The sequence below is a fragment of the Ochotona curzoniae genome, unplaced genomic scaffold, assembly GCF_017591425.1.
Source record: "Ochotona curzoniae isolate NIBS_2020 unplaced genomic scaffold, NIBS_Ocur_1.0 contig_291, whole genome shotgun sequence".
Lineage (NCBI taxonomy): Eukaryota > Metazoa > Chordata > Mammalia > Lagomorpha > Ochotonidae > Ochotona > Ochotona curzoniae.
In genome coordinates, this window is record NW_024465649.1 from 13127655 (window position 1) to 13141474 (window position 13820).

Below are 13820 nucleotides of genomic sequence, written 5' to 3' on the forward strand. Positions count from 1 at the left end.
AAGGAGCCTGAATGGGCCGGAGCCTCAGCCCAGATCCATTGTTTTTCCTTTTTTAAAAAAAATATTTATTTTTTTATTTTTGTTGGAAAGGCAGATATACAGAGAGGAGAGACAGAGAGGAAGATCTTCCGTCCGATGATTCACTCCCCAAGTGAGCGCAACGGTCGATACTATGCCGATCCGAAGCCAGGAGCCTCTTCCGGGTCTCCCACACGGGTGCAGTGTCCCAAAGCTCTGGGTCGTCCTCGACTGCTTTCCCAGGCCACAGGCAGGGAGCTGGATGGGAAGTGGGGCTGCCGGGATTAGAACCGGCGCCCATATGGGATCCCGGGCGTGCAAGGCAAGGACCTTAACCACTGCGCCATCGCGCCAGGCCCTATTGTTTTTCTTTAGGGGTGGAATATGTGGATTAGACAATAGGTCCAGGTGAAAACCAGAGTTGGGGCCTGAAATTGCTTAGGAAATGGGTAGAGTCTTCTGAAAACTCCCCTAGCTATTGTTTACATTAGTTCAGACTGTCATGGGGAAAAAAGGGGAGTGTATTCTAATTGTTCCACCATCTCCCTTAGGCTTTTCTCTCAGAGGACAAAGCTTACTTGTATCTGCATGGGAGGAGGGCCTTCTGTAATTGACTTTGGGCTGTCCTCTGGTAGAGGGACCAGATAGGGTTGAATGGCAGAGGCATGGACCAGTAGCAGATGAAAGAGAACCAGGGCTTGGAAGGGAGGGGCGGGGCTCATCATCCCCTGAGGATGGTCTCAGCATGGACAAGCTGAGCCTGAGGAGGTTGTTGAGCTGTGGGTGGTAGAGGATCACTCAGGTGGGGGTCATCCACCATGTCCATCAGCTGTCCTTTCAACACTGATGTCCCTAGGGAGGGATGGTCCTAAGGGAGTCCACAGCTCCCCCTAAAGTTGGGGCCTTCAGAGTGCCAAGGTCTGGACATAAGGAACTTGTGACTATTTTTATTATCTTTTACAGGATAAATCAAATTGGTGGAAAAGGTTCAAGGTCCTGTTTGGTAATCAGATTTTTCCATTCTTTCTATTTTATTTTGAGATTTATTTATTTTCATTGGAAAGGCAGATTTACAGGGAAGGAGAGACAGAAAGATCTTCCATACACTGGTTCACTCTTGAAATGTCCACAATGGCTGGAGCTGAACCAATCTGAAGCCAGGAGCCAGGAGTTTCTTCTGGGTCTCCCACACAGGTTCAAGGTCCCAAGTACTTGCGCCATCCTCTACTGCTTTTCCAGGTCATAAGCAGGGAGCTGGATGGAAATGAAGCAGCTGGAACACAAGTCAGTGCCCACATGAGATGTCACACTTGTATGGAGGTGGAGGATTAGTCATCTGAGTCATCGCACCAGCCCCAGCTTTCCCATTCTTTAGCATATATCATGGCCAAGCATTATTGCAAAAGATAAATGAGCTTTTTCTTGCCTAGAACATCCAATCTTAGGGCTTCCCAGGGTGAGTCTATGCAGATGGATAGGGCGCTCCCCATGGTGGAAAGAACATATTCCTGACCTAAAGAGAGAAAAGGGAGGATAGGGCTTCCATGAGGTGGAGGGGAGAATTATGTCAGGGGGATGGTCACAAGAGACCCCAGCCCTCATTTTTAGCACATCAGCAAGGTGGTAGCCTGCCCAGAGCCTCAGGGACTCCATAGGACGATGAGGCTGACCTTCCAAGGTGCCACAGAGGGACTCTGTTTTAAAGAATCTGGACAGAATCTAGAGTGCTTTGGCACCTGTTGTGCATGCCCCAGGACTACATCCAGACCCCTCTTCCTGGGAGCTGTCATGGATAGGGGAAAATGCCACATGGTAACAAATGATGAAGGCTGAAGCCTTAGGTCAGCGGAGTTGGGGTGGGGGCTGTTTTGTAGGTGCTGGAGCTAGCAACCTGAAGATGGCCATATGCCAGAAGGTTTTCCACTGACAGCAGGGGTCTGGGGGGATCAGTTTATTTACTATTTATAGGGAAAGACTAAGAGGTAGTAGCATGCCACAGGCACTCATCCCCCCCAAAATCAACAAGACTGGTGTTTCAGAAAGCATAGGTAAAGGGAGGGCATGTAAGATAGGAAGTCCACGGTCAGATGGCATGGAAAGGAGATGCTCCGGGCATTGCCCTGCGTGGCCGGGGAGCAGGTCCCAGCCACTCCATCAAACCTCTTTCACCAACGATGTGGCATGTTTGCACAGTATGGGCTCTAGTCCTCCCACCCCCAGTGGATGCTGGATCCTGGAGGGAGCAGATGTGGTTGGGTAATGAGGAGCTAGTGATGGGTGGAAGGGAGAGAGTGAGACCCAGACTCTCCAGCACAAGGGAGGTCGGAGCAGGGAGAAAAACCTGCTGGCTCCTATCTGGGTGGCGGCTAACTCTGGGCTGGCTCCAGGTTCCTGTCTTCTGTGAGAAGGACAGTTAGTGTCGCTTCACACACACACACCTTCCCCCCCCCGCCATAGCTGTGTGTATGTGTGTGTGTCAATGCCCAGGGGTTATGGCTGCTCACGGGAAAGATCTAAGTACCTGCCACTTTCTTACCTTTTCTGGAAGTCTCAGAAGGACCGTAGCATCAGGGTACTGATGGGAGGGGAGTGTCAGCCACGGTCATTTTAATGCAAGGTTATTCTAATTAACACAGCAGGGCCAAGGGCAACAGACAGGTTGGCTGTTTTGTGCCAGCCAGGTTCTGGGAAGTGGCTTTAAGGAAGTGGAAGTTTCCCCAGAAGAAAGGGAGTGTTTGAAAGGGAGTAGGTGGGGTTGTGGACAGGTAGGGAGCTGGTACCTTCAGCTCCCAAGTGCTGGCTACCTGCCTGTACCCAAGGGATAGGAGGGGGTAATGGCAGGAGCATCTTGCTGGGCTCTCTGGGGTCCAAGCCCCTTTCTGGGTAGCCCTTTAGAGTGGACGATAGTGGTTCAGGAGGTTGTTAAATGAGAGTGGCTGCCAGCCCTAGGCTAACTCCTCTCCTGGAGAGGCAAAAGAGCAAGGGAGGTGGGGAGGGGGAAGGCAGTGCAGGGGAGACACCGATCCAACCTGGGCCTTAACACCTGCAAGCAGGGATCTTACCCCTCATTCTCCGAAGAAAACTGTGTAGGAGGTTGGGCCAGGCTCACTAGCCGGGTGCTGAGCCCTGGTTCGGGCTCTGCCTCTCTACGTGTCTTAGGCCGGCGGAGAGTGGGGACTGCAAGGGCCGGGGGAGCAGTGTCCGGGGGTGTACGGTCCCAGCGGCGGCGCGGCCACGATGAGTCCTTAGCTGTCTGTGCCCTTGCCAGAGACCGTGGCGGGTACTGAACGCAGGTGAAGACATAGCCGGTGCCACCCGCCTCACAGCCCTCTCCAGGATCACCCAGGCAGGTCTCCTGCACAGATACACGTGGGCAGAGAAAGCAGCATGCGAGTGGGCACCGACGTGACTGGTGCAGAGGTCCTGCCCAATGCCCACCTCGTACACCTTAGCGGCTGAGCCCCTACTAGCCCCCTCCGCTGCTTTCAAGCACGCCACTCAGGCATGTGCGCCCCGGAATGTCTTTCCTTCTCGAGCGCAGGCTCTCCTAGGCATCCCTTAGCTCCGATGGCCCATCACTTCCTCCAGGCAGTCTATGCCTGACTTGCGGCTACCTCCAGTGGCAGAGGCCTCTCCTAGCTCATCACGGCATTTGCACTCGCGTGGGCCGCGAGCAGGGTCGTGGAAGGCGCTCTGGACCAAGGACAGGAGGAGGAGGAGGAGGGGGAGGAGGAGGAGGGGAGAGGCGGCGGCAGGAGGAGCGTGGGGGCGGAGGCGGCAGCCGGAGAGAGCGCGCGCGCCGGCGGCGGCCGCCCAGGGCCGGGGCCGCGCGCCCAGCCTGAGCCCGCCCCGCTGCCGAGCGTCACCGAACCTGCTTGAAATGCAGCCGAGGAGCCGGAGCGGGCGGCAGCGGCGGCGGCGGCGGGGGCAGCGGCAGCTCCGGCGCCACGGCAAGGACTCGGAAGGCTGAGGCTCGGCCGCAGCAGCGGCGCGGGGGGCGCGGGCCGCGGTGCCCGGAGCCCCCGGCCCGCCATGGGCCGCCCGGAGCGGGGCGCGCTCGGGCCGCGGGCGCTGCTGCTGCTGCTGCTGCTGCTGCTGTTGCAGCTCCAGCATCTCGAGGCGGCAGCGGATTCGCTGCGCGGCAGCCAAGGTGCGTGCGTCGATCCCCGGCTCCGCTCGGCGCTGCCGGGGCGGCCAACAAAGCGCGGCCGAGCAGCCGCGGTGGGGGGCGGGTTGCGGCGCGGCTCCTCCGGACCCTGCAGCCCGGGGCTATGCTCTCGATTCCCCCCACCCACCCACCCACCCTTGCTCTCCAGGCTTGGTGCGTGGGGGACTCTGGCCTCCGGGTACCCGATCTTGGGGGAGGGGCGCAATGGGGACCTGGTGGGCTGTGAACTTTGCGGGGGGCGGTGACGGGGATCTTTCCTCCTTTGGCGTGAGCTGTGCTGGGTCGCCACTGGGGTTTATTTAACACTCGCGTTCCGCGCGGCGGTGAGAGGAGCTCAGCGGCTTCTCCGCCTGACAATGCGTTTCCGGGCACCACTGCGCGCGATGGAGAGATCGCATTTGCGTGCGAGGTGGATGGCTCGCCAGCCCGGTGCGGGTGCCGCGCGTGTGCGGGGGCTTCCTGCGTGGATCCCGGACTACGGGCAGTGAGTGGATCAGTGCGGAGGGATGTCTGACCCTAAGTGTGTTGTGTCAGGCCTCCCCGCGCCGCCGAGCCACCCGCCTTCTAGAATCCCGGATCGAGGGTGTCCCGAACGCCCCCACTCCGCCGTAGTCCCCAGCAGCGACCCCCTCCCCCCATCCTTTGCCCGGCAGACTGGGCTGCATGGTCGGGGTGGGCAGCAGGGCTCAATTCCGCTAAGCCAGCTCACCACCTGTCCCCAATCCCCTCTGCGACCGCAGGACCAGCCCCGGAGTGTCCAGAGGACCAATTCCGGTGCCGGAACGGACGCTGCATCCCTTCCGTGTGGAGATGCGACGAGGACGACGACTGCTCGGACAACAGCGACGAGGATGACTGCCGTGAGTGACCCGCCTGGGCGGGCGCTGGGACTGGGGGACCGAGGCGAGTGGGGGGAGCGCCATGCTCGGTGCACACGTGGCTGCAGCCGTTCCGAGCCACCTGAACGGGGTCTCGCCGCAGAGGAGCCTGCCCCCTCGCTTCGGGCTGGCCGCACCAGGACAGCAGGCGGCGTGACCTGGAGGGGCCATAGGCAGAGCCCGGAGCAATGTGCCCAGGAAGAGGGCGCGCCGCGCCGGGGTAGCTCGAGCTGTGGGCGGGGACGCGGCCGTCCTTGCATGTGTCTGCCTTACCGCTCTCCAGCCTCCCTCCCTCCCTCACTATAACTCGTGGCCCGGCCCCGCGGGGCGCGCGTGATTCGAAGTTCCACGCAGCTACGGGCTTCTCCGTGCTCCTTTTTTCTTTTCGGTTTTGTGAATGAATGGGCTCCCCGGGGCCCCTGATTGGCTGGGCTGGGACCACCCCATAGGCCCCTGTGGCCGGAACGGCCAATCGTGGAGCTGAAGGCCCTGTAGTATTCTGGCGCCCAGGGCGGAGGGGCCCCGGCCTCGGCCCCGCCCGGCCGCGGCGCGCGTTCTGCCGGCGTGGTAGGTGCAGGCGGGGCCGGCCCCGGCACCCGGCGGTTTTCTGCCGAGTCACGCCGAGACCTTCTCTGAGGCACCCGTTATCCTAGCGCACTCACAGCAACCTCCCGCCCCGTGCTTTCCTGGTTCGCCTGGCGTGGAATGAGTCATGGGGCACACCAGGAAGCTGGGGGCCAGGAGCAAGGGATTGGTTTCCTGGAAAGGCCGGAGGGCGTGCGGGAACTCCTGGAGGCGGCGGGTGCAGGTGGCCCGCTGCTTTTGGTCAGCGTGGTGGGTGCGGGCCATCTTGAAGTTCCTTCTCAGCGCGCGCATGGGGTTTTGGGTGTGTGTGAGACCGGAAGCAAATCAGCAGGCAGTTACAAAGGGACCGAGTGAAACGTGGGTTTATTGCCGAGCGCCTGCTGGGTGCCATGCGCAGGGGCACCACCCGCCCCGCCAGCTCCAGTGGAAGACAGCAGGCCAACCACACCTGCATGCAGTGCACAGGAAGGGCGGAGGGACATTTGCACAGACATGCTGTGTTGAGCCCTGGAGGGTTCTTATCCCTCATGTTTACTGGACAGCCTCACCCCCTAACTGTGAGGCCAAATCCAGAGTTGGCGCCCCTGACCCTGTGGGCTAATACTTCTTGCCCAGACATAACTCTCAGGGTTGTTGGAGGACCAGTTCTAGCAATGTGATTGGAGGTAATGAGACCAGTAGCATTGTGGTGAGTGCTCAACGCATAGAAGTGTTTGCTTTATAACAGTCAGAGATCAAGAAACTGACCTGACTTCAGCGTGCCTCTCCTCATTGTGACCCTGCTGCCTGCTGGAGAAGCCAGCGGATGACTGTAGCATCCCTGGCGGCATCATCAGTGAGAGCCACCTGCTGTGGCCCCCCAGTGAATGTGTTGGGAGGACCAGGGAGGGAGAAAGGAGCTATTTTGGGGCTGCTTGTCTCTTATCTCTCTGGCCCCTGATAGCAGGAGTGTTGAGAGAAATGGCTGGGAAGAGCAGGCACACTTCTTGTCAGCTGGTTTGTAGACAAGGATGCCAGTTCTGGGAGGTGAGCAATTGTCCCCAGGGTCATCCAGCTCAGGAGGACAGGATGGAAAGTGTGGTAGGCAAAGTCCCTGGAGAGGACATGCCGATCTATGACTGCTGGGGCCACTGCCTCCCACCACCAGATGCTCTGGGCAGGATGGAGGAGTGAAGTAGCCCTGTTGGTCGGATGACTTTGGCAGTGCCGCGAGCCAGGCTGGCTCCTGATGCAGTTATGCGAGGGGCCAAGTGGAGTTCTAGACTGGAGTCTGTGAACAGAAGTGCAGGATGTTAGCGGCCCGAGCTGGCCAGCATAGAGGCTTTCCCAACAGTGTTGGGCTTTGGCGGTACCTGGCTTGGTTTCCCCAAGTTTGGTTGACAGACAGCGCCGGTCCCTCCATCATGGCTTTTGCACGTGGGAAGTCCATGGGGTGGGAGGAGGGCTGCCAGCAGCTGCAGAGGGAAGTGGGAGAGCCAAGGTGAGGCCTTGGGGGGCTGTGTCAGGGCCACAGTGTGCTCTCCTCGCCCTTTCTTTCTCTGGTGGAGAGACCCCTGTTCGACAGCAGCTGCCCAGATTGAATTTCTTCTTTGCCCCTTTTCCCTTGATGGCCGTCAGCTCCACCCCACACAGCCCGCCTGCCTTCTACCTGACTCCTCCCCTGCAAAGGGACCGCAGCTGGCCTCCTTCTCTACCTCCCTGACCTGCAGACCAGAGAGCTGGAATTTACAGCTCATGTCTGTGTGAAGTGAAAGGAGCTCAGGCTTCCAGAGGGGATGGGACAGACACGGGCCCTGAATAATCAACCATCAGAAGGAGGCCAGAAGTGAGAGCACCCAGGAAGGCTTCCTGGAGGAGGAGGTAGCTAAGCAAGGCATTTATGATTTTGAAACAGGCAGCACTGACCCTGTGTAATCAAGGCTCCAAGAAGTAGCATGCACACCCCAATGCCACACAGCTCCTCAACTTGGGACCTGGAATGCAAACCCAGGTCTGCTAAGTGTTGAGCCTCTTACCCACTGGGGGGTGGGACTTGGCCTGTGGAGATGGACCCAGAGCGGGCGGGCTTGGGAAAGGAAGAGCTCAAAGGAGCTTCAAAGTGGAGGAAGACGCTGGAAGCCGTAGGGCTGGGCCCAAGGAAACCCAGGGCCATCCAGCCAGGGAAGTTGGTGGGATTCTTGGCGGCAGCCCTGGGTCACGTAGGCCAGCTGGCCCCTTGGCCCTGCTTCCTGTTACTCCCTCACCCGGGTGGGTGTCTGGCATGAGGCCAGCCCTCCACTCCCAGGGAAATGACACCAGCGGCGCGGATAAGCAGGTGGAAGCCCTCACCGTGGCCCAGGCGGCGTGCTGAGGTTTTATATGCATCACCTCATTATCCCTTCGTCTGTGGGATGGAGCGATCCTGTGAAGTTCATGGATCATTCACATTTCTCAGACGTAGCAGGGTTAAGGCAAGTGTAGGTGAGGTTGCTCAGGTGTAACTAGAGGTGCCCAGCCATGGGACCTGCACAGTCTCAAAGTGCTAGCTACCTCATGGGTGGGAGGTGGGGGTCCCCCTCGTGCACCCAAGCCTCCAGCTCTCCCTCTTGAGATATTATCTGAAGCCCTCCAGGCCTGGGGAGAATTCTGAGCTGCTCTTTTTAGAAAGGCTGAATGGACAAGCAGGCCTGTGTCATGCCCTTGTGCCTACCTTGTTCTCTCAGCCCACCGTCCCTCCGGCCCGTGTTTAATAAAGAGCGGCTGCAAAGGGCTCTCCCACGGTGCAGAGTTCATTAGCTGGACAAGGCCAGGCTGCAGGGAGTGCTGAGCTGGGCCTGCTGTGAAGCATCCTTGTAAATAATTAAAGCTCAGCTACGGGCCCCTGGCTGCCACTGTCGCCTGCCTCTGGCCTCCAGTGGGCAGCCCAGACCCTTTGTTCAGCGTCACTGCCCTTTTCTAAACCTGCACTCCCTCATCAGGTCAGCCAACTCTGCCCGAGTCCTGTGGTGCCCTCCAGTACCCAGAGACTGAGGTTAGCTTAGATGCCATTGCCCTTGGCCCTCTGGGCCTGTCACCTGCTTCCCTCCGTCCTCTCCTGGTGTCAGCAACCACAGCTCTGCCACACTTGTCTTCCTGCTGCTTCTCAACTCCAACCACACTAGCCATGTTGCCCTCTCTCCCAATCCCCTTCTCCCCTCCCTCACTGGCTGCACCCTCCTTGTCCCTGGAAGAGGCCCTGTTACCTCCAGAAAGCTTTCCTGGTTGAGATGTCATTGTTTATTTAGGAAATGTAGGGATGCATCTTGAAATTGCCACTCTATGGGGCCCTGACTCAGCCATGCTTGGATCTAAAAGCCAGCTGTCCTTCAGGCTGATCCCAGGCTGTCTGGTCCTCCTGCCCCACCCAGAGGTGCCTGCGAACCCTGTGGAGGTGATGGGCTGGTCAGCGGGGAGGGGTGGTGGTCTATGAATGGCAGTGGGTGGGGCCCGTCTCAGCAGGTGTGGCTCAGAGCCTACTAGGGGTCTTAGCTAGTTCTTGTCTAAAGGGCTCAGCTACCGGGTTGTCCAGCCCCCGGCGCCCCCTGGAGGTGGCTCCAATCTCACTGAGCCCCAGGAAGAACATTGAGGTGTAGAGGGTAAAGAACTGAGTCAAAGTCCGGGATGCGTGGCCCAGGCAGGGAGGGACTGGATTCCTGCAGGCTGTGTGCTTCTCCTGTCGTCTGGTTTCCATCCTGTCTGGCCTTGTGGCTGGGCTGCGGGAGAGGGGAAAGCCTGTAGCTGCTGGCTCTCCCCAGCAGGCTCCAAGTTTCCTTTCTCTTGGTCCCAGGTCCGTGCTGCTGGCACTGGGCCCATCAGCCTGCTGAAGGCTGCACCAGGGGGTTCTGAGGCTTGCAGGGGTCTGTGGGGACAGGACAGCTGGCCTCAGGACTGAGTAGCATCTCCTCAGCAGCAACCACCAGAACTGCTGTCCTTGCCAGGGAAAGATGGGCAGCGGGTGGAGGCAGAGCCGGCCCCAGGGAGGGCTGATGGAGCAGGTGCCCCCTTGAGGACTGTAACCAAGCGGATGTTCTCCTGGCTCCAGGGTTAGTAGGCATGAAGGCTTGGGGGTGGGGCCAGGCCTTGTGCTGGGGGCTGTGTCTGGATTGCTAGGTCTCTAGAAGCCTGCCAGAGGCACCTCCCCCCACCCCAGGACACCCTGGCAGACCCGTTCTCAGCCAGCCTTCCCCTGAGTTCCCATAGCTTGGTCTTGCCCCTCCTCAGTCCCCATCCTTCTCCACATGCACCTCCAGTCCCAAGTAGGTAGTTCCCTCTGATACCAGCTATGGATACCCTGCCTAGAACCAAACCAGGTCATGGGCATGTTAGCTTAGCTGCCCACTGCCCGCAACCATGTTATAAGGACTGTTTTTTTCTTTTCCCTAATCCCCCCTTTTTATTAAAAAAAAATTTTTTTTATTTGAAAGGCAGAAAGAGAAAGGAGAATCTTACCCACTGGCTTACTTCCCTATTGGCCTCAACATCTGGAACTGGGCTAGGCTGATGCTGGGAGCCTGGAATTCCCACCGGGTCTCCCCCATGGATGGTGAGGGCCAGCGTACTGGAGCCATCTCAGGTGTGTTAACAGGAGGCTGGATCAGAAGCAGAGGCACCAGGAGACAAACTGGTGGTCTGATGTGGGATGCAGGTGTCACAATTGGTGACGTAAATGCCCTGCACCAACCATGCCTGTCCCTGGTATTCTTGTTTTGAAGATGATAGAATGAAGGCCCAGAGAGAAGAGATTTAGTTATTGCTGTGACCTTTCAAGTAGTGGAATCTGAGTCTGGCCCAGGTCAGCCTGGTGTAGGGTGCAGGCTTCCTTGGGCTATTACCCTGTGCTGTGTTCAGCCTGCTGGGTCAGAAGGCCAGGTGCTCAGTGCAGGCGGCGGACGTGCGGAGTAGTTGCCAAGCCTGGTAGTGCCGTCCTGGGCTACAAGCTTTTGGGGTGAGGAGTGGAGCTGTGGGGGACCCTCCTCTCTGCACAGTATGGGCATAGCCTATGAACTGGTAGTTACTCAGCCAGCCATGCAAAAGGAGACACAGGATGGGTGACCTTGGCATGGTAGCCTCTGTGTCCTGCCCCATTTGCCATCTGCAGTGACACAGGGCAGGCTACCTCCTTGCTTCCAGGGCTTTACCTCCTTGCACATCAGGGCTTGCCTGGCAAACACCAGAACCTTCCCAGCCCCAGGTTGTGGTCAAGGAAACCAAGGCCCTGCTGGCTAGCAGGCGGCTCCAGGCATTGGTCAGGACCCTTTGTCACACTTGGGTGGCCAGGTGGGACTGGAGGAGAAGCTGTGTGCATTCCCACTTCCACCTGCCACCCTGTCTGTTCCTGCTGCATCCAGGAATGAGGCATCCTCCAGAGGAGCCTTGTACAGCCCCAAAGAGCTGGGGGACTGCAGGCCTGGGATTGCTGGGAGCCCTCATGGATAATAATGGTCACGTGACCCAGAGTTCTTGCACACCCTGTCCTCCTCAGCAGAACCTTGCCTGCCAACGAGGAACTACCAGGCTCCGGGTAGCTGGCAGCACTGCCCCAGGAGACCTCTGCTGACCACTGGCACAGGGGAAGTGTGTGCCGAGGCCTGCCTGCATCCCCGCACGCCCCAGGCATTCCTTGTGGGCTGCAGCTCCAGCATTAGCTCGGCTCCTCCCACAGCTGCCATATGTCACAGATCCTAGGACTGCAGTACCTGCAGAGGGCCTCTGGGCCTTGGAGGGGCTCCTCCAAGCCCCTTACCGTGTCCTGCCTTACCCAACGTGTTAGCATGGCCTAGCCAAGGTGCCTGCAAGCTGGGAGATCTGATCTTCCCTGGACATGGTTTGGGGGTGGGGGGACTGGTTGCCTGAGCAGCGGGGAAGACTGCTTCGGGAACCAGCCTTTTCCAGTCTGTGCCTCGGAGGGTTGAGCCCAGGAAGCAGGCGGTGCACGAATTGGTGGTCGCCCCCGTTGTCCTCACAGAGGAGCAGGGATGAGTCTGCAGGTGCTAGAGCTGGCCCTCACGTTCCAAATGCATGAATGTGTGTCCCTTGAAACAAAAACTGAATGACAAAACAAAGCAAGGAGAGGGAGGTGACATCCTTGGTGAACCCCGATGCCAGGTTTGTGTCTGTGCGGGTGTGTGGGGGCACTGGGCTGTTTAAGAAGCAATCACAATGGGGCCCAGCCTTGCCCATTGTTTTTGTGCCCGTGTCACGCATGGCTTTCCGTGCCAACAGCAGTGGGTGCCCATCGCTGCCTTCAAGGGCTGGATGGTGGCCCATTGTGTGATCTTCGTAACTGAATGACGCATATTCTCCTTGATGGGGCGTCTAGCAGCTTCTGTTTCCCCAGCCCAGTCCTCTGCAGACCCGGGTGGCCTTGCTCGTGCCACATCTCCACACCCCTCGGCTCAGCCCTCCCTTAAGATACATTGTCAGGAGAGAGAAGATGTTCCCATCACACTGTCACTCCCCCACGTGTCCCCTTGACCCCATTTCCAACCTCCAAAGACCTTCCCTCTTTCCTGAGTTACCACCTTGTCTGGGCCCCTGGGCACAAAGTTGCCATCGTTGGGCCACGCAGAGCAGAGAAAGGGCAACTGTGTTCTTGCTCCAAAGACTTCTTACCCTCTCCACCCCACCACACAGAAACCAAACAGATGAGGACAAAACCGCCCCTTCGTTCTTCTCACCCCGGCAGCAGACTCCAGCTCCCTCATAGCGCAGTTGTTCTGTGCCTGCCCTTGACTTGCTGTGTGGTCCTGGGCCAGAGGCTTCCCTTCTCTGAATTTCCTTTCTCCTTTACCTCTTGGTCCTTGTTCCTGTTGTGCTACCTGCTGCACGCAGAGCAGTCTCCTGTTTGGAGCTGAGCTCAGGTGCAAGCTGACCTGGCGGGAGGTGCCAGAGGAGGACCGTATCCTTGGACCCCCTATTTGTAGGGGATACAGCTGGTGTCAGGGGCTGGATTCCGGGCACATAGACCCCTTAAAGAGCCACTTGCAGAAATAGGACCCAGGGTCTGTGGGCTGCTTTCTCTAATGTCTCCGTCATGCAGACAGGGTGCTGTGCTGAGAGTCGACCTGGTCCTGGCCCGTGATTCCTGTGAGGTAGCAGCTAGGCCGAAGGGAGTGTCATGGCTCCTCTTCACACCATGGACACAGGGAAAGGACAGCTGCTCATGTGGCAGCAGGAGAAATTCAGCTGCCTGGTTGGGAGGACATGGCTGCCTATAAGAATGGTTGGGCGAGGGACCTGCTGGCATCATCACACCCCACTCTGGTCTATACCGGCGGCCCAGTGGCTGTCTTCTGGGTGGCCCCCAGGAGCTGCTTAACCAGCTGGGCCTGGCATGGTTGCCCACAAAGGGCCTTGGTTCACTGGAGAGCCCCAGTTGACATCAGTCTTGGCAGCTGATGAGAAGCCAGAAGACCCACCAAGCCTGGGGTTAAGCTGCCCTGCTGAATAGCTGGAGGGTGAGGTGGGCTTTCCTGGTGGCCTCACTCCAGGGACCTAAAAGCCAGCATCGTCTGCCTCTCTTTCCTTACCCTCTTCCTGGACCCAAACTGCCATCTGCCACCCTGTTACCCCTGGAGTCCTCTTCTTGGCCGTGACCATGGGCACACGGGCCTGGGCTTGAGGCATATGCGTGACTGGAGGGAGTGACCAAGATGAACACACAGCGACTACAGAGGGCCAAGGTGCCACTTTTCTTCCCACACACAGCATGGAAGGATGTTGTGGCAAGCAGTTGTTGGCAGCTGGAGAGGTCCCCACAATTTCTGTTACTGATCTGCTCCCTGCCATGGTAGCCGCTCCTCCCCAGGCCACAGCCACAGCCATGACCAGGGCATGCAGCAAACTGTCAGACCTCTTCCCAGCAGGCTGAGGTTGTTACGAAAAACTGTGGCCTGGGCAGCAAGCCCACCTCTGCACCTTCTTTGCCAAGATGCCACTTTGGCAGGTGTTAGCCCCTCCTGGGTTCTCTGCCTGTTGGGAGTGGGGGTCCTGGGACCTTGGGAGTTTTGTCTTAGTCTTTGCTGGCTTCTGCCGTGGCCAAGCCCCAGGCTCCAGAAGGCCCAGGGCTAACGGCAGGGTGCTGAGGCTGCACAGTCCAACCGCATGAGAGCCTTTTAGGGCTGCCCAGCTCCTTGCACAGGGGCCGCAGCCAA

The 13820-nt window shown here is 58.6% G+C and overlaps 1 protein-coding gene across 8 annotated transcripts in view; it reads left to right on the forward strand.

Annotated features, from left to right (window-relative positions):
• The first annotated feature begins 3895 nt into the window (after positions 1 to 3895).
• The window catches only part of LRP8 (LDL receptor related protein 8), a 67639-nt gene continuing 57714 nt past the window's right edge, over positions 3896 to 13820 (forward strand). For 6 of the 8 annotated variants that reach the window (XM_040978520.1, XM_040978523.1, XM_040978525.1 and 3 more), the window contains exons 1-2: positions 4051 to 4168; positions 4927 to 5046. In XM_040978520.1, the coding sequence (XP_040834454.1) occupies positions 4051 to 4168; positions 4927 to 5046 (238 nt within the window). Of the gene's footprint in view, positions 4169 to 4926; positions 5047 to 13820 lie in introns of all 8 variants that reach the window. The other 2 variants (XM_040978521.1, XM_040978522.1) reach the window with 1 other exon arrangement.